At 44.6% G+C, this 22,479-nt stretch overlaps 1 protein-coding gene across 3 annotated transcripts; it reads right to left on the bottom strand.

The window, feature by feature from the left end:
• Nucleotides 1–3,211: 3,211 nt before the first annotated feature.
• On the bottom strand, nt 3,212–22,264 carry HELT (helt bHLH transcription factor). 3 transcript variants are annotated; one of them, XM_083456719.1, is made up of 4 exons: nt 22,170–22,264; nt 6,536–6,640; nt 6,134–6,230; nt 3,212–4,010 (listed from the first exon to the last, which is right to left on the bottom strand). In XM_083456719.1, exons 2-4 carry the CDS (start codon nt 6,551–6,553, stop codon nt 3,523–3,525), a joined length of 603 nt encoding a protein of 200 aa, XP_083312845.1. In that variant the 5' UTR covers nt 6,554–6,640; nt 22,170–22,264; the 3' UTR covers nt 3,212–3,522. The 3 variants fall into 3 exon arrangements, with proteins under 3 accessions (XP_083312845.1, XP_083312844.1, XP_083312843.1); XM_083456718.1 differs by lacking the exon at nt 22,170–22,264 and adding an exon at nt 7,288–7,662; XM_083456717.1 differs by lacking the exon at nt 22,170–22,264 and having other exon boundaries at nt 6,536–6,886.
• Nucleotides 22,265–22,479: the final 215 nt, after the last annotated feature.

Below are 22,479 nucleotides of genomic sequence, written 5' to 3'. Positions count from 1 at the left end.
CCAGTCACTGTCTCTCCACCTAACCTACCTTACAGGGTTGTTCAGCTGATAAATGGAAAAGAGGAAAACCACGTATGCAGCCTTGAGTTTTTGAAGGAAAGGCAGGATATAAATGTAACAACAATAACATGGGAGTTTTGGTCAGTGCGTACTTGAATTTCCTTTTTTCCTTATCCAGTGGTGCCTTGCAAGACGAAATTAATTTGTTCTGTGAGTCTTTTCGTCTTGTGAATTTTTCGTCTTGCGAAGCACGGTTTCCCATAGGAAATGCATTGACGGTTTCCCATAGGAATGCATTGACGGTTTTAAGAAAAAGGCGCAAGACATTTTCGTCTTGCGAAGCAAGCCCATAGGGAAATTCGTCTTGCGAAGCAACTCAAAAAACAAAAACTCTTTCGTCTTGCGAGTTTTTCGTCTTGCGAGGCATTCGTCTTGTGAGGTACCACTGTATTGAGATCTTATATGGAGTTTACCTTCACGGCAGCTATGCCTATGTACCTCAGCAAGATTTTGTTACCATTGTTCTGAACAATTATAGAACCAAGCTGTCAAAATCCCTGGCAGTAAGTATTTTTCTTTCTTATTTGCTCTGTGTTTTACACTCCCTTTTGGGTTTTCATTTTATATATGATAACATTCCATTCAGCCTGCAAAAGGTGACTGGGAAAGGGCATGGGGATTTGCCTTTCAGGATTTGAGTACTTCAACTTCTTCATCTTAAAAAAAAGCTTATCCTCATTATGTAAGACTTCACCTTACTGTACAATGTAAAATTGGAGCCTTTCAATTTCCCCACAGGACTTCCTTGCATGTTTTGCATAAAGGCAGGAAGTGTGCATCTCTGTTGAATTGCAGCATTACTTGGTTGAAATGCATATATGAACAGAAGCACAAACTATCATGGAAAGAGCTCTCACACCTTAAGTAAGCTTAGTCATCATTTTCTTTATGGATTCACTGAGTCATTGTGCTTTGTTTTGCTTATTTAAATATGTACACTCTGTGTTTTGAGGAGCTTTCTCCAAAAAGCTGCTTATAATGTCCATTGAAAACCAACTCCATCAGACAATACAATATAAAAATATGAAATGCAGTATAACTAAATAATAAACCAGAATAGAAATTAAAGTACAGAAATAGAATATTCAAAAGATTAAAAAAAAAAACCAACAAGAATTTTTAAATACAGTAATAAACAAATGCTGGGATAATCCAGGCTGAAATCCCTCTGCTAGGAAATCATGAGACATCTTTGGACATAATTATAACCAGCCCTAAGTTCCCCACCTGGAATTAATAGTCACAGAAGTATGTTAATCTACAGCTATCTGAATGAATTCTAGCATGTTAAGATGTGGAAGTCACATCAGGAATCATCTGAGGGTGACAGAATAATGTAATTGGTCATCACTGCCCAGCTTCCCAAAGTGTATTGAATTACACAGCAAACACCCAGGTCTCATTCAGACACTTGCTGTCTTCCATGGGATCACTGTTGGTGTGTGTATGTGAAATTCAACTAGGATCACATGGAAACTCTAACTATTTGCACTTTCACCTCTGCATGAGGTTGGAGGGCTGGACACACACACACAGCCATTGTGGTATGTGCAGTATTGTAGATCTTTTATCTGCTTCTGCAGTCACACAGGTTATATGACTGCTGCATGTTGATCACCCACATGTGAATACCTTCTCCACACAAGCAATGGGACATGACCATAGTTTAATGGTAGAGTATATATGTTTTTAGGGACGCGGGTGGCGCTGTGGGTTAAACCACAGAGCCTAAGACTTGTCTATCAGAAGGTCGGCCCTTTGAATCCCCGTGATGGGGTAAGCTCCCATTGCTTGGTCCCTGCTCCTGCCAACCTAGCAGTTCGAAAGCACGTCAAAGTGCAAGTAGATAAATAGGTACTGCTCCAGCGGGAAGGTAAATGGCCTTACCATGCACTGCTCTGGTTCGCCAGAAGCGGCTTAGTCATGCTGGCCACGTGACCCGGAAGCTGTACGCCGGTTCCCTCGGCCAATAAAGCAAGATGAGCGCCGCAACCCCAGAGTCGGCCACGACTGGACCTAATGGTCAGGGGTCCCTTTACCTTTATATATGTTTTGCAGGTAGAAGGTCCAAGGGCTGCTGGATGGACCAATGGTCTGATTCAGTATAAGGCAGCTTGAAGAAATGTTCCAGCCGTGGGCCCCAGGTGGACCTGGAGTCCAGCTGGTACCTAGTGCATTCCCATGTGCAATGGTGTGAGACCTCCATGGGTGCCTTAATGGGGCAGTAGTAAAACAGCTCCATGGTGAGATCTGCAATGATCCATTCAACAGCCCCCTTTCTCTGTCATGAATGCCTTGGCTGAGATTCCTGAATTATTTGGGGTCCCTTCCAACTCTACAGTTCTGTGATTCTATAATAATAATAATTTATTATTTATACCCCACCCATCTGGCTGAGTCTCCCCAGCCACTCTGGGCGGCTCCCAATCAAATGTTAAAAACATTAAGTATTAAAAACTTCCCTAAACAGGGCTGCCTTCAGATGTCTTTTAAAGATAGGATAGTTGCTTATTTCCTTCACATCTGAAGGGAGGGTGTTCCACAGGGTGGGCGCCCCTACCAAGAACGCCCTCTGTCTGGTTCCCTGTAACCTCACTTCTTGCAATGATGGAAACGCCAGAAGGCCCTCGGCGCTGGATCTCAGTGTCTAGGCTGAACGATGCGGGTGGAGACGCTCCTTCAGGTTCTATGATTCCATGACATGCTAATATGATTGTGTGAAATGGCTCCAGAGCCCTTGAGATTAAATCCTATAAGGTTTGCTTCCAAGGAAGCATGGAGATCTCAAGGCCAGGTTGCAACAACAAACAACACCATATATACACCAGGGTATTCCCATCCCGTATCAAAGGACACCGCTGCATAAGTTAAAGTCTTGTGGTGCAGCCTGGCTCCTATCAAACCAACAGCAAAATAACCTTGGTGTACGATACCATCCTTAGCCATTTGGCACAGGCATCTCCCCCATCGCTTAAATAGAGTTTCCATTCCCCTTAGCTTTGTTTGTTTCTTCTAAAAATGCTTTCTTTAAAAAGGTAAAACAAAACAAACCCAATGTGCCCTGAACCTTACTCCATTTGTGCCAAAATCAGAGCAAACATTTAGAAGAACTGGCTGGCAGAAGGATGAATAAATAAACACAGCAAACATATCAGGCTGAACCTTTTTCCAGAAGTATATTTTTATTTCACTCCACCGTTAATTTCATATCTATTTACAGTTGTGGAAGGAGGCCAGATAATTTATTGTCTTGAAATAATATAAATAGGTAATATGTGCAGGTGAGCTGGGCACTACCTGGCCTTGGAAGGCATTTGGGGCCTTTAGGAACTGCAAGACGCAGAGAAGGTCAATGGCATGGCAACACTGGGAAGGCAAAAGCCATAGACTTCTCTCTCTCTGGCAGCTCTTTAAGACACAGGGACCCTTTTTGGACAACCAGCTGGCAACGCCAAACGTGGGCTATAGCACCGATGGATGCTGGCCAGAAGGCAGGCTGAATGTGTTGGGGTGGGAATGGCCAATTAGGTTGAGGTAGTGGCGGTCCAGACTTTGCACGGATGACAAGAAGGTGCTGCGCTGCTGCCCGTGGCCAGTGAGGGGCACAGGAGCGTTGGGGAGGTAAGGGAGAGTGGGACTCCTAGCGGAGCTGTGCCAGGAAAAGGGGGCGTGTCCAGATCCCTGCTGGAACACAGGGTCATTGGGGCTGTGGCCCAAGCAGTCTGGAGCTGGTGGCAGCTGATAGGAGAAGTCTGGCTCTGGGAGAGAGCCCAGTGAGGAAAAGATGGGTTCGGTGACAAAGCGAGCTTTGGACTGCAGGAAAGCCAGGATCCGGGCGTACTTGGTGTCCTTGGTCTCCATTCTCTCCACCGTGGTCAGGTAGTGAACTAGGTTCTTCATGCACTCGTGGTAGCCATAGTGAAAGTAGTTGGCAAATTCAGCTAGAAGCTCTGTTGGAAAGAAAGGAAAATTGGGTTACAGCCGTGGTTCCTATTCGCATGGAGGAAGCCTAAAAAGCCATTAACTGTTAATAACTCATTCTTGAACTGCCCGCCTTCAAAATCAAATTGCCCCCTGTGGGGCATGTGGTTGGGAATCATGGCTTGCCTACATGGGGCAGGAAGAAACTCGAACACCCCACCCTACAATCGACACCCTGTTTTTCCTGCCTCTTGCAGCAAATGAATGGGAACCTGTTTTGCCTAATTTAGTAAGTAGAGTTTGGAAACTAGTGTTTCCCAAGTGGGGGGTCTCAGTGGAGTGGTGAAGTAAAAAAGTAGGACAAGGCTCCTGTACCTTTGCAGGTATTCACCTGTATCTTCTTCACCTGACCATTTTACACATGGGAAAAGGTGCATTGGTTAACGTGGGCATCCCGTGGAAGGCAATGCAACAGGACAAAGGATGCTTCAAGAATGTTGCTGTTTTTGGATAGGATTCAGCCATATACTGGCAAATTAAAGTTGCACAATTAGAGTTGGTTTGGTGCTCTTGTGTGACAAAGGGCTCATCCACACTTACATTTGTATCATGATTTCTAGGCAGGGGGCCAAGAGATGTTCCTTTTGTCCTGCCATTTCCCCTGGGAAATCCTGTGGTTTACTACTGCATCAGAACAAACGTCAAATGGGTTTTCTCCAGATTTATGTATGTACTGATTCAGCAGTAAACTGTGGGTTTTCCAGGGGAAGGCAAAGGGGCAGAAGAAAAACCTCTCCGACCCATGCCTAGAAATCATGGGGCAAATGGAATAAATTGCAGGACAAAAGGAGTGTGAATGAGCTCACTCCCTACCCCAGTGATGGGAAAACACACTGGAAAGTGTGAGATAACAATCGCTTGATGTGGCATCACATAACCTCCCCACAATAACTGAAAATGAATGCTCAGAACACATCCCATGAAGTCTAACAAATCAGGGGTAGATCAGCAAATACAGCATGAGAACAGAGCAACCCATGCTCTGCAGTCTTGCTAGTTAAGGTAGGAAAAGCAGCTATGTTTAAAGCACATTTGAAGCACAGGTTCCCACTCAAAGAATTCTGAGCAATTTTGTTTCTTGAGGGTTGCTGGGAATTGCAACTCTGTGATGAGTAAACTACAGTGCCCAGAGATATTTGATGGAAATAATGTGCTTTAAAGGTATAGCGCGTACACAGCCTTAGAGTGTACTGATAAATTCTCAGCCAACAATTTTGCACTGGACATCCCCCCTATGTAGCCAGGTATATACAAAAAATATACACCTATTTGAGTATATGTTCACATCATATACATCTGCTGAGTATTAATGCTTCATGTAGCTGATGAAGTGGGCTGTTGGTCACAGAAGATTGTGCCATAATAAATGCATTATTTGTTCATTATTATTCTACATTTCACAAGTCTGTAAAATCCTTCCTTATCAGGGAATGAAGTTATCTTGCTGGATCAAACGAAATGTTGTTTGAGTCCTGCACTTATGTCTCCAAAACCACCCAGGCTTGGAAAGCTCAAAGCAATGCCTAAGCTACTGTAATGCACTGTCTCTAATCACGGAGAGCTTCACCTTCCATTAATTTGCTTACTCCTTTTTTTGCGGGGGGGGGGGAGTTTAATTCATGTAAAGGATTGTTTATTTATGTTCCATGCAATCCATTCACTGTGAGGTAGAATCACTGATTCCCAAATTACATACTGAAAACTGAGGCCACCACCCCACACCCATTTATCTGGGAGCAGGCCCCATTGTAATCAGTGGGACTTACTTCTGAGAAGATTTATAGAGGATTGCACTGGGGGTCTGAGTCTAAGAGCTAGTGGGTTGCCCTTGGCGATTTAACCCCTGGACCCCTAATCTGGTCGTGAAAACGTTTGTGTCCAAAATCCCTCCCAGTGTCGCGAGCTGGGATTTCTTTTCCTCTCCACCCGTGTCGCCAGGATCCCCCAATTTCACTAATGGGATTTCCCACAGCAAAGTGTGGTCCATTCCCAAGGCTTCTCAGAGCTCAGCCAGCAGTTCCCGGCCAAGGGTCTTCTCCCTGCGCGCCTGCGTGGCCAGAAACGCACAGCCACGGAAGAAGAGCGCGCCTACCCTTTTCTCTCCCCCGAGGGAAATCTGCAGAGTGAAGGGCCCGCAGGTACTGGACGGTCATCTCCAGGATCTCCGCTTTCTCCAGCTTGCCGGAACTCTGAAATGCACAAAGGCAGACAGGACTTCAGGGAGTTGTTTTCCAACCCCGTGCACCCGGAGCATTGAATCCAGTGAGTTAACCTAACGACAAAAAGGCTTGCAAATGAGCGGGAATAAGCCACACTTGTTTCATTCACAAAGCTATGATCACGATCCCCTTATATTGCAAAATGCCACATACACACACCCCTCTCCACGCAAAAAGAACAGCAGCAGCAGCAGCCACTCCTAAGTAACCCCACGTACGCAAATTGCCTCCCCTCTCGGCTAAAAAGACGCAAAACGCAACTTTGGGATGCGCACCTGTTTTGCCAAAGCCATTGGCACCGTCTTTCCGAGTTCGTTCAGACAGCGGTTGATCCGGTCCCTTCTCCTTTTCTCGATCACTTTATGGGAGACCGGGATCCTCTGGAAAATGCATGAGAACGACAGGCTTAGGCTAGACACACGTGTGGTATGGCAAGATGGAAGGGACCATCGCACCAGAACGCGAAGTCGCTCCATCACCTTTAATTTTTCTTGACGTCTCCAGACACTTCTCTGCCCTTCAACAACCTACTTCTGTACAGCTTGGAACAGCCCTTTAAGAGCCAAGCACTTGTGAACTCCTCCTATCCAACTCTCCAAGCTTTTGACATACTGGAGACAAAAAAGAAACAAAAACCTCCCCAAAACTTGGCAATGCAGCATCCTTACTGCTGGAGACGATGATGGCTCCATCATTTGCTGACGGTACCATAATCCTAAGAAGGCAAACTGGGGTGGGGGACGGCAAAGCCTCAAAACTGAGATATTGGAAACTTCCATACGAGATTTGAAACGTCCAGGTATATGAAGCGCCAAATACTGCAAGGTTCCTATATCTCAGCAGTTTCGGGACTTCGCCTTTTTCTTTCTATTTCCTGAGTTCTGGTACTGCCCCCCCACCCCATCCCACACATCATCACAAGCCTCAGAACCGATGTCTAAGCCTGTGCAGCTAAGGGCCACCAGTTCCTTGAGGAAAGGTCGAGCCCGGTGGCAGCGCGCAGGGCACCGTTCCTTCTCCAACTCACTTTCCGTTCCTTCAATTTGGAGGCCATCGTGACAAGAAGCCGCTGCTGGGGGAGAAGCTCGCAGAAGGCACCCGATGTCCTCCTTCAAGTGGCCCAGGTGGATTGCAGAGCCCTAACTTCCAAGGGGCGGTTTATAAAGCGATCATTTCTGAGGGAGGGGGGGGGGGGATATATTCATGGCCTGCCTGATTCCCCAGGATTAGGGAAAGCAGCGTTAGGAGGAGGAGGAGGCATGCATTAAAGATCAGTTTTTTAAAATGTGTGTATGTTCGGGTCTTCCCCCATCCACCCCACACCCCCAGCCTAAGGGGCGTGTAAGGGTGGGGTGGGGGGACGTCAGATCAGCTTTGTCACTCCACGTGGGCCTTCAAAGGACACGTGATCGGCCCCCGAAGGGCATTTGCATGGCAACGACCCGCGCAGGGCTGAGGAGCAGCGAGATGAGCGCAGTGGCGCGCCTGCAGGCTGCGAAACACTGGCCGTCTTCTTTCACTGGGCCGCCAAGCGCCTGGTCGGTCTCTCACACGACAGCCGCCTGTTTACAAATCCCAGGCACCCCACACTCTCCCCCCAGCCCAACACACACATGCACACACCCTGCCGCCGCCCCCCTTCCCTGTCCAAGCGCTGACTGCATTTTAAAGCCTGTCCAGAGTCATTAAAGTAATTAAGTAAGCCCTTAATAGGCTGTTCCGCCCAGTTCAAGGAAGAGCCCTTGGAGACGGAGTGGGCCCGTTTGTTCTCAGGCTTTTCTCACACGACTTGGTGACACGTCCATCTTTATGAGAGATGGCAGCCAGGCCTTTTTGTTTCTCCCGCTTTATGTGGCGGGGACACCCCGGCAGGTGTGGGGACTGGAGGCTGGCACGAGATTCTCTCCCCCCACCCCGTCCTTTAAATTTTTCTCTCCTCCCCTCTGCAGACCTCAGGAGCCTCCCTCAAACCTTTGGCACACGACGGTCGTTTCTGTAGTGTGTGTGTGTCTCTCGAGGTTGTTATTTTTCCCCTCCTCCTCGCCGCTTTGGAGAGGCTCAATTTGTAGCCTATTATCCTATAGGAAAATATCCCATTGAAAAGTGTGAATGGTTTCATTGGGCCTAAATCTTAATAATGCGGGTCAAAGAAAAGAGGGGCGAAATAAAGAGGGGATCGCAGCTGGTCTGAGAGTGCATTATGTGGTGTCACCTGCGAGAAGGGTCGCCTACAGACCCCCTATTCATTTGCCTAATTTTGGTCAATTTAACAAACTTCAGGAGAAATTATTGTGGCATTGTTAGGGAGGGTAAAGCTTTCTGATCGAATTAACAGCATGTTTTGATCCGGTAAATGTCATTAGAAAGAAAGAAACAATCGCGTTTAAAGGGGCTGGGAGTGAAATGCGCCAAGTGGAGACGCCAAAGCGCAACGCTCACAAAGGGAGCAAGTAACTGCCACAGGGAACTTTTGTACACGCACATTGCTGAAGTTTTTACACAAAAAGGCATTATTTCATACTTGAATACGTCTAATCCAACAATTGTCTATTTTCTGCAAACATATTTTCACAGCATTGTTAACTTTTTTCCTAGGGCCTCTGTTCTGGCAGCCGCGCTTCTCGCCTCGAGAGCGCAAAGGGCTGTCTTTTTGGGGGGCAACAAGTTTGTCCGAGGGGGGGCCGGAGAGGGAAGAATGGAGCTTGGGGAAGTTGCTTGCTTTCTTTTGAAAGGCTTGAAGAGGAAAATATCGAAAACACACAAACAGGAACTTGAGGAAATTAGCTAAAAAAGAGGGTGTATCCTTTTCCTCTCCAAAGCTTCGGAGCGCATTTTCGTGCCTCTTTCAACTTTCATTGGCACCTTCTTATTTAGTTGTATAGGGACACCCCCGCCCCTCAAACAAGCCCAATTTACACATCGACTAAATGAATAACAAATTCAACTCAGAATGTGACTATAGTTTGCACGTCCAAATAAAAACATCACCTAGACTTTGGAGATGTGTGCCAGTGTATCCAAACTTTAGTCCGTTCCATCGTGGAAACGGTGTATTTTCCAAAGCAATATTATGAACGTGTGTTTTTAAAAAAGAGTCAGAAATACAGTTTCAGAGAGACGTTCTGCAAACTGTTTTAAAAAATAGGTTACTGTTCTCCTCCCTGATTTTTATTATTTTATTTTTAGATGAAGGAAACTGTGCCATTTAATATCTCCTAGAACTGTATTTTGGTTAGCTTTTGGTTATTTTGTGCTTCTTCTTCTTTTTTTTATTGCTGCAAAATGCAAATTCAGATTCTTGTCTGTTTAAAGAGCTCTCGCTTCTTGATGCTTTGTCTGTAACCTGTTTTGTCTGCAACCTGATGGGTGACTAAACAAACCCCTACAAAATGTTATCCAAAACTGTGCGTGCCTTGCACGGTTCAGTCTGGGGGGGAGACGCTCCTGATTGTTGTTCTGTTTGCAAGATACCCTCTTTCAGAAGGCTTGTAGGTTTCAGTATATTCAATTCTGCACAATGGGATTAGAAACTAACCGTTATCATCCAAATTAACTAAACTGTGAATAGTAAACGTGGGAGCTTTATTTCTCTCCCTCTCTCTCCAGCCAGTGGAGATGGAGTTGATCCTCTTACTGTCTGTGTTAACCGCCAGCTGCAGGCACCTGCAAGGCAACCCCCTTTTTTTACACCACTCAACTTGTTTATTTGCTTCTTTTTCCCTGCCGGAGAATTGTGTCTCGGTCAGGACAGGCTTGGATGAGGTGCAGGTTCAGGCTGACAATGGAAGCTAGAAAGGACACATGCAAAGTGGATATGACAGGGGTGATGGAGCTGGAGTGCTGGAAACGTTATGGCATATTAAGGGGAGATGTTTGCTTTTACTTCTGATTTCTAACGTTACATCTCTGCTCAGACTAACAATGAGGGCCCCAGACAGACATTATGAGCTGCTTTGGAAAGCTCTTGACACATTTCCAGTTGGAGACTTCCAGAAGTATAACAGCATTTATCGTTTAACTCTCCAGAAATACACAAAACCCACACCACTCTTTTATTCATCATAAACAGTAGAGTGCACATGTTTCATACATTTAGAAATGGGTACTCCCTATAGCCATGATTTCATGTATATACATAGAAAAAGCTCCCTTGGTTTGTGATTTTTTAAGCACTTTAGCAATGAGGATTCAACACAGACATAAATCTGGAAAACGCTCTTGTCTTTCTTTACACACAAGAAACAAGGCAGTTTGAATGCAAAGCAGTTCTTTCCATCCATTTATTTAAAGGCTACAATCCTCTGTGTATTTTACTTGGGAGCAATCTCCATTGAATAGAATGGGACTTACTGTGTAAACACGCAAAGGATTGGACTTAATGCCTCATGCTAGCATACACCTGTTAAAGCGCTGCCGCAAATTGACACCGAATGCCATACAGCTATTAATATATAAAATTAATTATTTCTTAATTATGCGGTAATTGCATACATTAATGTTAAGAATGTATATGATACAGAAACATGACATAAACACATAAAAGCAATGACACCTGCATTTGAGCACAGTTGGCATACTTGGAAGACCGCCGCCCCCCCCAATTCAAAACCTTATTGGGAAATTATGCTGTAACCTGCACTTGTTTTAATCTGGCAAGAGACACACCACACAAAAGCAAGAAGAGGTTCTTGTTTTTACTTCAGCATTGCCTCTCTACTCAATCCTTCTTCCATAGTAGCCATTTGCTTCATTTAAAGAAGGATCTTTGATGGCGGGGATAAAGTTATAGAGAGTCATTCACAGGCATAAATGCAAGTTGGGGTGGCAGAGAAACAATAATTTCACATGGTTTTGGATCTTTGTTGAGCTTCGCACACCCTGATTTCAGGGCCAATCCAACTGTTTTTGTTTTGTGCTGTCATGGAAAGAAATTGAATCGAGGTTCTAACACCCCAATCCTAGAAATTTTTACTAGGAAGTAAGTCCCACTGTAATCAATATGTAGCTAATGTAGAGGCAGTATTGTGCAGTGGTTGGAGTGCTGAGCTAGGAATCTGGGAGAGGAGAGTTCAAATCCCTACTTGGCCCTGATGCTCACTGGGGTGACCTTGGGTGAATAACTTTCTCTCAGCCTAGCCTACTCCACAAGGTTGTTGTGAGGGAAAATGGGGGAGGGGACTGTGTATGTCACCCTGAACTCCTTGGCGGAATGGCTGCATGGAAAAAATAATTGTAATCATGGCAAAATAGAAAAATGGAACTTATTCCCACATAAATGTGTAAAGGATTGCAACCTATATTTCCTCCTTTGTTGTGTATGTGTATATGTAGTTATATAAGTTAACTGTAACAATACAGTGGTACCTCGGGTTACAGACGCTTCAGGTTACAGACGCTTCAGGTTACAGACTCCGCTAACCCAGAAATAGTATCTTGGGTTAAGAACTTTGCTTCAGGATGAGAACAGAAATTGTGCAGCGACGGCACGGCAGCAGCGGGAGGCCCCATTAGCTAAAGTGGTGCTTCAGGTTAAGAACAGTTTCAGGTTAAGAACGGACCTCCAGAACGAATTAAGTTCTTAACCCTAGGTACCACTGTATTAAAAATGTAAATTTAGAAAGAGAAATTATATATCTAACCTTGGACGTATATCATTTTACCTTTATATGCTAGAGGTCTTGTATACAGGACTAATGAGTAGTATATTCCTATTAATAGTAAATTCCTATTAAATTGTGTTCCAGTGTAAAATAAATATAATTTCTGCTTTTGTCCTGTGGAGTATGGGCAGCCCACAGGCCAGGCTGTCCTCTCATATACCTGCTGGGATTGACAAGGTATCTGACCCTCACCTGAATCTCATAGCTCTCCCGACGAGCTGCCTTTGATTAGTTATCATTTAAATATTGGGAAGAATAATTAGCATCACACGTCATGTGCATGGAAGTTGCCAAACCAATTAACCAACCAGAAGGATTACTGTTAACAGCACCAGTTTTCCTATAACTTGATATTGCTGGATAGTTTCGATGATCTGCAAAAGCATTTTTAGTTTGCTTTCTGTTGCCACCCTGGAACTTTTCATTATTAGTGCCACTTTGTTTTGTATGATTTCTTGCAGATGAAGGATAAGAACTTTTCTGCTTGTATATATTGATAATATAATTTTGGTTACTGAGGTCAAACAAGATTGTACAAAAAACAAGATGACAGGGCAGGAGCTACACAGAGCAGGGCCTTTTCACTGGTGGTGCCCTGCCCTCGCATGAAGTTTTGGGTTAGCAATTTTGGGAGAGGGGAGACTGCCTGCTGGGGAGCAGGTGGGCTGGCAAGGCCCCCTAGATTTAGAGGCCCTAGGCTTCAGTCTACTTAGCCTATACATAAATCCGGCACTGCTCCTTACATTATGCAATGCACATCCAGGGGTGCAATCAATGTGACCCCCTTTCAGAATAGGGAATGGGGAGCCTGTGGCCTTCCAGATGTTTGGGACTACATCAGCCCCAGTCCGCATTGCCAATGGACATCTGCAGGGCCACAGGATCCTCATTCCTGACTTACAAGGTGATGTACATTCCCTTCATCGTGGCCTGACATTAGTTGCGCACAACACACTTATCCAGCTCTGAGCTGCTGCTGCTGCTGCTTTCTCTAGATAGTCTACACCTGCCTTAAGACAGCCTAGTTCCCTCCAGATGCTTTGGACTACAACTCCCATCAGCCCCAACCAGCATGATGGGAACTGTAATCTGTAACATCTAGAGGTTGGCAAAAGCTAGCCTACATTCTGGATTTTTAATTCTGGCTACCTAATTGACAGGTGAGAGGTTTTTCTCATTTTCTTTTAAATATAAAAATACACTCCACTGAGGAACTCAAGGCCTTGGGAGCTATTTTATTACCGTATTCCAACACAGGTAGATGATGGAATTTGAAATGAAGCCCATTGTAGAATCATAGTATTGTGGAGTTGGCAGGGACCCCAAAGATCATCTGGCCCAACCCCTTGCAATGCAGGAATCTCAGCTAAAGCATCCATGACAGATGAAATGTAAAATGTTTGATGACAGATGAAATGTAAAATGTTTGCTGGCTTACGCTGGTATGTATTTATTATTATTATCTACCTGTATTTACTGTCAATCTAAAAGATGACGTATGACTTATATAACATGCACTATATATATATATATATATATATATATATGACAGATAAAGTATGTTGCTGTTAAACAAACCTCTGGAGGAAGGCGGTTCCAAAGGTAGAATTCAATCCCAAGAATGCCTTTCCTTCTGGTCTTGATCATTGTATTTTGCACATAGAGGTATTATCAAAAGCTGCATTAATAAGGTTATCAGTATTGATAGAATCATAGAGTGGGCACCCTGAGGATCATCTAGTCCAACCCCTTGCAATGCAGGGATATGCAGCTGTCCTGTTCAGGGACTGAACCTGCAACCTTGGTGTTAACAGCACCATGCGCTATCCAGCTGAGCTATCCAGGCTGGTGAAGGTCTTTGTAACATACAGTTCCTAAGCTGTGCAATGATACTGGCAATGTGGGGTCTTTGCTTTTCACAGATCCTTTTATATCATTGGTAGTAGCAGACCGTGGCTCAGAACTTCACTTGTGCATGCTCATTTAGTTCTTGAATCAGAGAAGCCAAGACTAACTGTGCGATCCTATACATGCTTGCTCAGACACAGGGCCCATGGAGTGCCAATGAGATGCACTCTCCAGTTGGGAGGAGCTGGGACAGAGCAATGGGAGCTCACCCCGTTGCAGGGATTCGAACTGCCAACCTTCTGATCTGTAAGCCCCAGAGGCTCAGTGGTTTAGAGCATCCAGGGGTCCTTTACCTTTACTCTCCAGTAAGTGGATGCTTTATTTCTGGAGAATTCTGCAATCTCAGTCCAGAATCTGCTGCAGTCTTCCCACCTCCCACACCTCTGCTTGGGACCTTTGTAAGGATGAGATACCCCTTAAGGATTTACTCCTGCTCTCCCTGGAGACTTTCTGAGGGCTGCTATTTCCCATTTGGGCAAAGGAACATGCATATATTTTGCTTTTGGTCTTTTCTGAAATATTAAGATTTTGCTGTCTAATTTTTGGGGGTGTAAGTTGTACTTTTTAAATTTATTTTTTGGTTGAGTTTTGTATCTGGGAATTATCGTGTGTGAACCGCCTTGGGGGCTTTTTTCGGGGGAGGGGTTGAAAGGCAGCATAGAAATAAACTTTAACTATAGCACTAACCATCTAAGGAAATTATTAATAACTGCAAATTCAGTATGAAGTTGTTTATGGGAGCTGAAGCGAAATACAACCACCAGTGCTAAATCCTAGGGATGTTGACATTGTAGATTTGGCTTGTTCTGGTGTATGCAATGCTTTTTGTTCTGTTTTGCAATTGTGCAATTTGTGTTCATATTTATAGTTACAGGTAGGTAGCCATGTTGGTCTGCCGTAGTCGAAACAAAATAAAAAAAAAAATCCTTCCAGTAGCACCTTAGAGACCAACTAAGTTTGTTATTGGTATGAGCTTTCGTGTGCATGCGTATCTGAAGAAGTGTGCATGCACACAAAAGCTCATACCAATAACAAACTTAGTTGGTCTCTAAGGTGCTACTGGAAGGATTTTTTTTTTTATCGTGTTCATATTGTAATAGCCATTGGCTACAAACAATCAAATTGATTGGGGGGAAACCCACCAGCTAGACTTAAAAGCAGATCAGTTAGAGTCACTGGATTCTAGCAAGAATAAAAAGGTCTTACAAACTTTTGGGGGAATATGGGAAGAAGGGGAACATATGTCAACTTTGACAAGAATATCATCTTATCATTTCAGGGCTGTAAAGGACTTACTCCTAGCAGTTGTGAGGAGTTTGTGCAGGAGTGTCTGGTCTGGGGGCGGGGACAACAACAACAGCAATGGGAGTGGGAAAGTGATGAAGTGGCTTAATGGTTAAACCAGCACCTTGAGTTGTGCTCAGAAGGAAACAGATAAGCAATGCCATTTGCAGAACAGTGGTTAGATATGCACATGCCACTCCATATCCTTTTAGGAAGGCAGCCCTAGCATTTCCCACCCACCGAAACTTCTGAGTCATCTTCAAGGGCAGCACCACCTACAGTGAATTACAGAGGTCAGTTTTAATGGGCTTTTAGAAAATTATTCCCTTGATTTTCTTACAGACACAAAAATCAAAGCAGCTAACAATCCAAACATTAAAAAACAAAGAACACCCATGCAAAAGAAAAACAGATTGTCAAGATGGGAGAGGAGAAGCAGATGGTGCCGTTGAGCAGAAAACACCACATCTCTATCTTCCCAAACTGTCTCTGAGCTTTAAAAAATACAAATCCATGTCTGAATGAACACCAGGAAAAACTGCCCAATGTAATATAATATATTTGCTTGCTTACAGTGGTATGTAGTTATCATTGTCTAATGATTGCTCATCTATCAAAGAGGTGATATGTGGCATATATAAAAAAAAAGGAAAATTAATACAGTGGTACCTCGCAAGACGAATGCCTCTCAAGACGAAAAACTCGCAAGACGAATTTCCCTATGGGCTTGCTTCGCAAGACGAACGTCTTGCGCCTTTTTTTTTAAAACTGCCAATGCATTCCTATGGGAAACCGTCAATACACAGTGGTGCTTCGCAAGACGAAAAAATTCACAAGACGAAAAAACTCGCAGAACGAATTAATTTCGTCTTGCGAGGCACCACTGTAATAATTGCAATTATGCTGCTAGTAAACAAACCCTTTCATAGTAATCTGTTGCTGTAGCCAAAGTTTCCAATGCCTGCCTGAAGAAAAGTATCTTCCATTGGCTTCAAAAAATGCTCTAGTTCAGATTTTGGTGGACGTCCAGAAGGAGGCTGTTCTAAAAGCACATCCTTTCTACACAACTAGAGGCGTGACCCTGGTAATGTGCTTGGCAATAAAGCTTTCATCATGAATCTGCTGAAGGCTCTTTCTATATGCCAGGACACCTGCAAATATTTTCTCCTAGGGCCAGTTTTTTAAAATGTGCCAAGACAGAGATGGCTACAAGCCCCAATAATCTCCCTTCTTGTCTCCCCCGCAATGATCTCCCTCCTTGGATGACCTGCACATGTATGCCCTGTGGGCAAGAGGGTGGGGCAGTCACAGTCCTGTCCTGTCTAAAAAACCTGATCTGAATTTGCTCCTATCATGCAGCTATTAGAGAAGAGGAGCCCTGTCAGAAAAACAGCTTGGCAACTCAACGAGAGCAAACCAGTATTAGGGGCCTGGGGTAGACAGGGTGTTCTTGTTCTCCTAGCTGTGTTTAGGAAATCAAGCAAGACTCCACAGGCTTGTACACTTCTTCATCATCCTCTCACATGCAAACTCGGCTAGTGTTGCCAATCCTTCTCTTAACCCTGGTTCCAGCCTCTGCCTGAAAACTAGCCATGGTTAGCATTAATATTGGCGGAAATGGAGCTGGGCAGCATGATTACCTCTGAAAAGAGAAAGGAAGGGAGTTTGCATAGCAGAGGAGAAGGAGGGAGAGGGGAAGCTGGTTAAAGGTAAAGATAAAGGGACCCCTGACCATTAGGTCCAGTCGTGGCCAACTCTGGGGTTGTGGTGCTCATCTTGCTTTTTTGGCCGAGGGAGCCGTCGTACAGCTTTCGGGTCATGTAGCCAGCATGACTAAGCCGCTTCTGGCGAACCAGAGCAACACACGGAAACACTGTTTACCTTCCTGCCAGAACGGTACCTATTTATCTACTTGCACTTTGACGTGCTTTCAAACTGCTAGGTTGGCAGGAGCAGGGACTGAGCAACGGGAGCTCACCCCATCACGGGGATTCAAACCGCCGACCTTCTGATCGACAAGTCCCAGGCTCTGTGGTTTAACCCACAGCACCACCCGCGTCCCTGGTTAGGAAGTCAGAAATCATACGTGTGCAATAGGTCAATGTCAAGGTGCTAAGGATGAATGCAGAACCCTTGAAATATCCCAGGCATTTTATATTTTATGATCCCTGAATGGCTCACATTTAGTTAGAACTGCCTGACGCAAAATTTAACATGGCTGTGTGTGCATTCCCTGTCCTGTAAATCATATGCAATGCTAACAGATAAACTAGACATGTCTGGAACCTGAATGGCTCCTATACAGTGGTACCTCAGGTTACATACGCTTCAGGTTACATACGCTTCAGGTTGCAGACTCTGCTAACCCAGAAATAATGCTTCAGGTTAAGAACTTTGCTTCAGGATGAGAACAGAAATTGTGTTCCGGCGGCACGGCAGCAGCAGGAGGCCCCATTGGCTAAAGTGGTGCTTCAGGTTAAGAACAGTTTCAGGTTAAGAACGGACCTCCGGAACGAATTAAGTACTTAACCTGAGGTATCACTGTATGTTTAAGAGCAGTTTGAGCTACAGTAGCCTTCCCTGGCTTGGTGCCCTGCCGATGCTTTGGAGTACAACTGTAAACTGCCCTGAAATCTACAGATGAAGGGCAATATACAAATTTAATAAATAATAACAATAATAATAACAACCATGCAGGCTGCAGTAGATAGAAAGTGCAGTCTGAGATAAGGGGAGGGCAGCAGGTTGGGGGAAGGCTGACCTATAGAAATCAGCAGATGAAACTTTTCAAGGCAATGAGATAAGCATTATTCTCTGCCAATAATGGCAGAAAGGCACCAGGGCAGAACCCAGTTAAAAGCTGGTGACCTTATAGTTCCTGCGGGTTTGACGAAATACCCAAGGCAGAAATATCTTTTTAAATCTAATTTGGGTAAATTTCTGCCCAGTTTCTATAAGATTCTAGCTTCAAACCCAGGCATACAGGGATGCTCTGGTCATACTGCCACCAAGTGGACAATAAAGGTAAAGGTACCCCTGCCCGTCTTGACAGACTCTAGGGTTGTGCACCCATCTCACTCAAAGAGGCCGGGGGCCAGCGCTGTCCGGAGACACTTCCGGGTCACGTGGCCAGCGTGACATCGCTGCTCTGGCGAGCCAGAGCCGCACACGGAAACGCCGTTTACCTTCCCGCTAGTAGGCGGTCCCTATTTATCTACTTGCACCCAGGGGTGCTTTCGAACTGCTAGGTTGGCAGGCGCTGGGACCGAACAGCGGGAGCGTACCCCGCCGCGGGGATTCGAACCGCCGACCTTTCGATCAGCAAGCCCTAGGCACTGAGGCTTTAACCCACAGCGCCACCCGCGTCCCTACAAGTGGACAATGCTAGACCCTAATTAACAGTTGTAGACATTAGGCAGCCTTCCCTCTTCCTAGCGATGCAGCCAGGTTAACATAGAAGGGGAAACAGCGAACAAAGTGCAGTCTGAGCACTATTATCCATATTGTCCTTCCGCAACTGTCTTCCGAGTGTTGTTATTCATTTGCTGTGCCTTCTCTGGTTTCGTTTTTGTATCACTACTGATGCAAAACAATAAACGATAGGGGCAAATGATAAATTGGCAACTCTACCAATCTCCACCACTCTCCAAGAGAAGCAGAAATGCATCATCTTGTTTTATTGCCAGAATTCCCCCCCCCCAACTTTAAATTTTTAATAATCACGTTTATCCACAAAAAAGACTGATAAAACAAGTAGAAATTTGGTAAATGCGGCTTTTTCTATCCGCGCTGGCAAAAGTCCACCCTTCGGAATTTCTGCCACTCATGTAGTTGTAAAAGATAAAGGAAAACATATGCAATACCAATTACCCTATTTAAAAATATTAATTACTCTCCCTGAACTCTGATGGTGAGGCACAAATTCTAATGATAGCATTTACAGACTTTTAAAAGGGTCCAGTACAAGGGGCAGGGTGTATACACACTCCCCATTAGGAATGCCGATTATATTATTATGGTAACCTATGCTCTTCTGCCTTTTACAGCATCTTAATTTGTAGACGATGGGGACGCGGGTGGCGCTGTGGGTAAAAGCCTCAGCGCCTAGGGCTTGCCGATCGAAAGGTCGGCGGTTCGAATCCCCGCGGCGGGGTGCGCTCCCGTTGTTCGGTCCCAGCGCCTGCCAACCTAGCAGTTCGAAAGCACTCCCGGGTGCAAGTAGATAAATAGGGACTGCTTACTAGTGGGAAAGTAAACTGTGTTTCCATGTGCGGCTCTGGCTCGCCAGATGCAGCTTGTCACGCTGGCCACGTGACCCGGAAGTGTCTTCGGACAGCGCTGGCCCCCGGCCTCTTGAGTGAGATGGGCGCACAACCCTAGAGTCTGTCAAGACTGGCCCGTAAGGGCAGGGGTACCTTTACCTTTACCTTAATTTGCAGACATTAGCAGGCGATAATGCTAACTTTGAAATCTTCTACTGAAATATTCTACAGAAGGGTCAAGTTATATTCTGCAGGGGGACAGCCTAACTAGATTAAGAACAGGGACGGTAGCTGGTTAACATCTGTAACCCTGGTAGGGCTGTTCTGGTGTGAAATGCTAGATCAATCCAAAATAAGAACGAATTCATCAGTTCTTTGATTGTGGATGAGTGGGGCTGGCCTGGCATGCATTACTCATAGCATATATACAAACAGTGTGCATGCACACAAAGCTCACACCAAGAACAAACTTAGTTGGTTTCTAAGGTGCTACTGGACAATATATATATTTACGGATGTACAGTACAGCACCAGTTCCTTTAAGCATTTAGGCACAGCCTGTAGCTCAGTGCCAGAACACATGCCTTGTATGCAAAGGGCCTCAGGTTCAATCTGGCATTTCCAGGTAGGTCTAGGAAGGACTTCGTCCTGAAACCCTGAGCTGCTGCCAATCAGTGTTAATAATCCTGGGCTAAATATATATATATATATAAAATTGTCCAGTAGCACCTTAGAGACCAACTAAGTTTGTTCTTGGTATAAGCTTTCGTGTGAATGCACACTTCTTCAGATACCTGTGCGTGCACATGAAAGCTTATACCAGGGGTCAGCAAACTTTTTCAGCAGGGGGCCGGTCCACTGTCCCTCAGACCTTGTGGGGGGCCGGACTATATATTTTTTGGGGGGGGGAATGAACAAATTCCTATGCCCCACAAATAACCCAGAGATGCATTTTAAATAAAAGGACACATTCTACTCATGTAAATACACGCTGATTCCCAGACCGTCCACGGGCTGGATTGAGAAGGTGATTGGGCCGGATCCAGCCCCTGGGCCTTAGTTTGCCTACCCATGGCTTATACCAAGAACAAATTTACCGTATTTTTTGCTCTATAAGACTCACTTTTTCCCTCCTAAAAAGTAAGGGGAAATGTGTGTGCGTCTTATGGAGCGAATGCAGGCTGCGCAGCTATACCAGAAGCCAGAACAGCAAGAGGGATTGCTGCTTTCACTGCGCAGCGATCCCTCTTGCTGTTCTGGCTTCTGAGATCCAGAATATTTTTTTTCTTGTTTTCCTCCTCCAAAAACTAGGTGCGTCTTGTGGTCTGGTGCGTCTTATAGAGCGAAAAATACGGTAGTTGGTCTCTAAGGTGCTACTGGACATTTTTTTTATTTTTATATACATTTCAACTGTGTCAGACCAACATGGCTACATACCTGAATCTAGAATCCTGGCTAGATAGTCTGAATTGGTAATATGCAGTTTTCTGTGTTCCTATGTAGGTAGTTGGGTTTTGTTTTGTTGTTTTTAACCACAGCCTTTAACTGCTGCAATGTTCAGAACTTGCACTTGCGGATAAGATGCTGACTAATGTCACAACTGCCATTCCTTGACTTAAGACCACATGTCGTATATCATATCCTTGCAGCTGCATCGCCGCAGATGGATCATCATTTAGGTCCTTTGTGCCGGTGCCACATCAGGACTGCAGAGCTGTCAATAATGCAAAGTGATGCTGTATCAGCCAGCTCAAGAACGATGAGCTAGAATTCTCTCTCACTTGCATATCCCACAGAGGATAAGACTGGCCTGTGAAAAGATTCTCTAAATAACAAATGGTTGCATCAAATGGAAGCTGTTACGATCCTGAATTCAGTTCCGTTTAAATTCCATTGAAGTTATTGGGGTTAGGGGCTGTGATCCAATGCCCTCTTATCTGGGAGTAAGCCCCGCTGAACTCAATAAGACTTCTGGATAAACACAAATAAGATTGTACTACTGAGAAATTATAATTATGCACAGTATTGCAGTCATATTAAATATAAGGTAAAGGTAAATCACTCCTGGACAGTTAAGTTCAGTCAAAGGTGACTATGGGGTATAGTTCTCACCTCGCTTTTCAGGCTGAGGGAGCTGGCATTTGTCCACAGACAGCTTTCAGGGTCATGTGGCCAGCATGACTGAACCGCTTCTGGCACAATGGGACACTATGATGAGTGCCAGAGCACACAGAAACGTCATTTACCTTCCCGCCACAGTGGTACCTATTTAGCTACCTATTTAGCTGGTATGTTTTCGAACTGCTAGGCTGGCAGAAGCTGGGACAGAGCAACGGGAGCTCATCCCATTGCTCGGATTCGAACCGTCAACCTTCTGATCAGAAGCCCAAAAGGCTCAGTGGTTTACACCACAACGCCACCTGCCTTTAATTTAATATAATCTGCATTCCAATACTGCATTGTTTAGCTGATTAATTAATTGGTTAAAAAGCAACAAACATTTAGTATATCAGTACTATTATGCTCTCACCTCTGTGTGTGTACACACACACACACATTTAGTATTTGTATGAAATGTGTGCGGTCTAACATACTTTCCCCTGTTGAACACAGATATTTAATGCATAACAAAAAAAGAAAAGTCCTGCAAATACAAAGAGAGGTTGATTTGCCTTTCCTTTTGAAAAAGGAAACATACAGTTTTGATCATCGCAGGCAATTTACAGGAAGTATATCTGATGGTGAAACTTTATATTTGGTGTTGGCTGCTGCCCCCAAGTGGTGAGAGAACATACCTAATTATTATTAATAGCATTTTAAACCGTTGCCCTCAGAGGAATGCAGCTGGCTTTATGACCGAGAGAATATGGATTGCACCCAGCAAGGCAATCTGTGTTATAAACAGATTATTGTTTATGCATATGAGCCTCTCTTCCTGGGGGAAGTAATAAATAATTTAAAATCCTCTAGGAAATCTTTTATTGTTGATTTTTATATACTAACTCAAACATATTTTTGTAGGAAAGATGACACACAAATATTTTGCATAAAAATAAATGTTTCAGTGGAAGAGGAACTATCAAATAGTCTATCTAGGATGATAAC

Source organism: Podarcis tiliguerta (assembly GCF_965153285.1).
Source record: "Podarcis tiliguerta genome assembly, chromosome: 9".
Lineage (NCBI taxonomy): Eukaryota > Metazoa > Chordata > Lepidosauria > Squamata > Lacertidae > Podarcis > Podarcis tiliguerta.
The sequence above is the reverse complement of the archived record's forward strand: the minus strand, read 5'-3'. Positions and strand labels throughout refer to the sequence as shown.

Coding starts and splice junctions, on each gene's coding strand:
- HELT (XM_083456717.1), bottom strand. CDS start 6,736: ATGGAGCGACTTCGCGTTCTGGTGCGATGGTCCCTTCCATCTTGCCAT. Junction 6,231..6,535: donor CAATGGCTTTGGCAAAACAG/GTGCGCATCCCA, acceptor TGTGCATTTCAG/AGTTCCGGCAAGCTGGAGAA. Junction 4,011..6,133: donor CCCTCGGGGGAGAGAAAAGG/GTAGGCGCGCTC, acceptor TCTTTCCAACAG/AGCTTCTAGCTGAATTTGCC.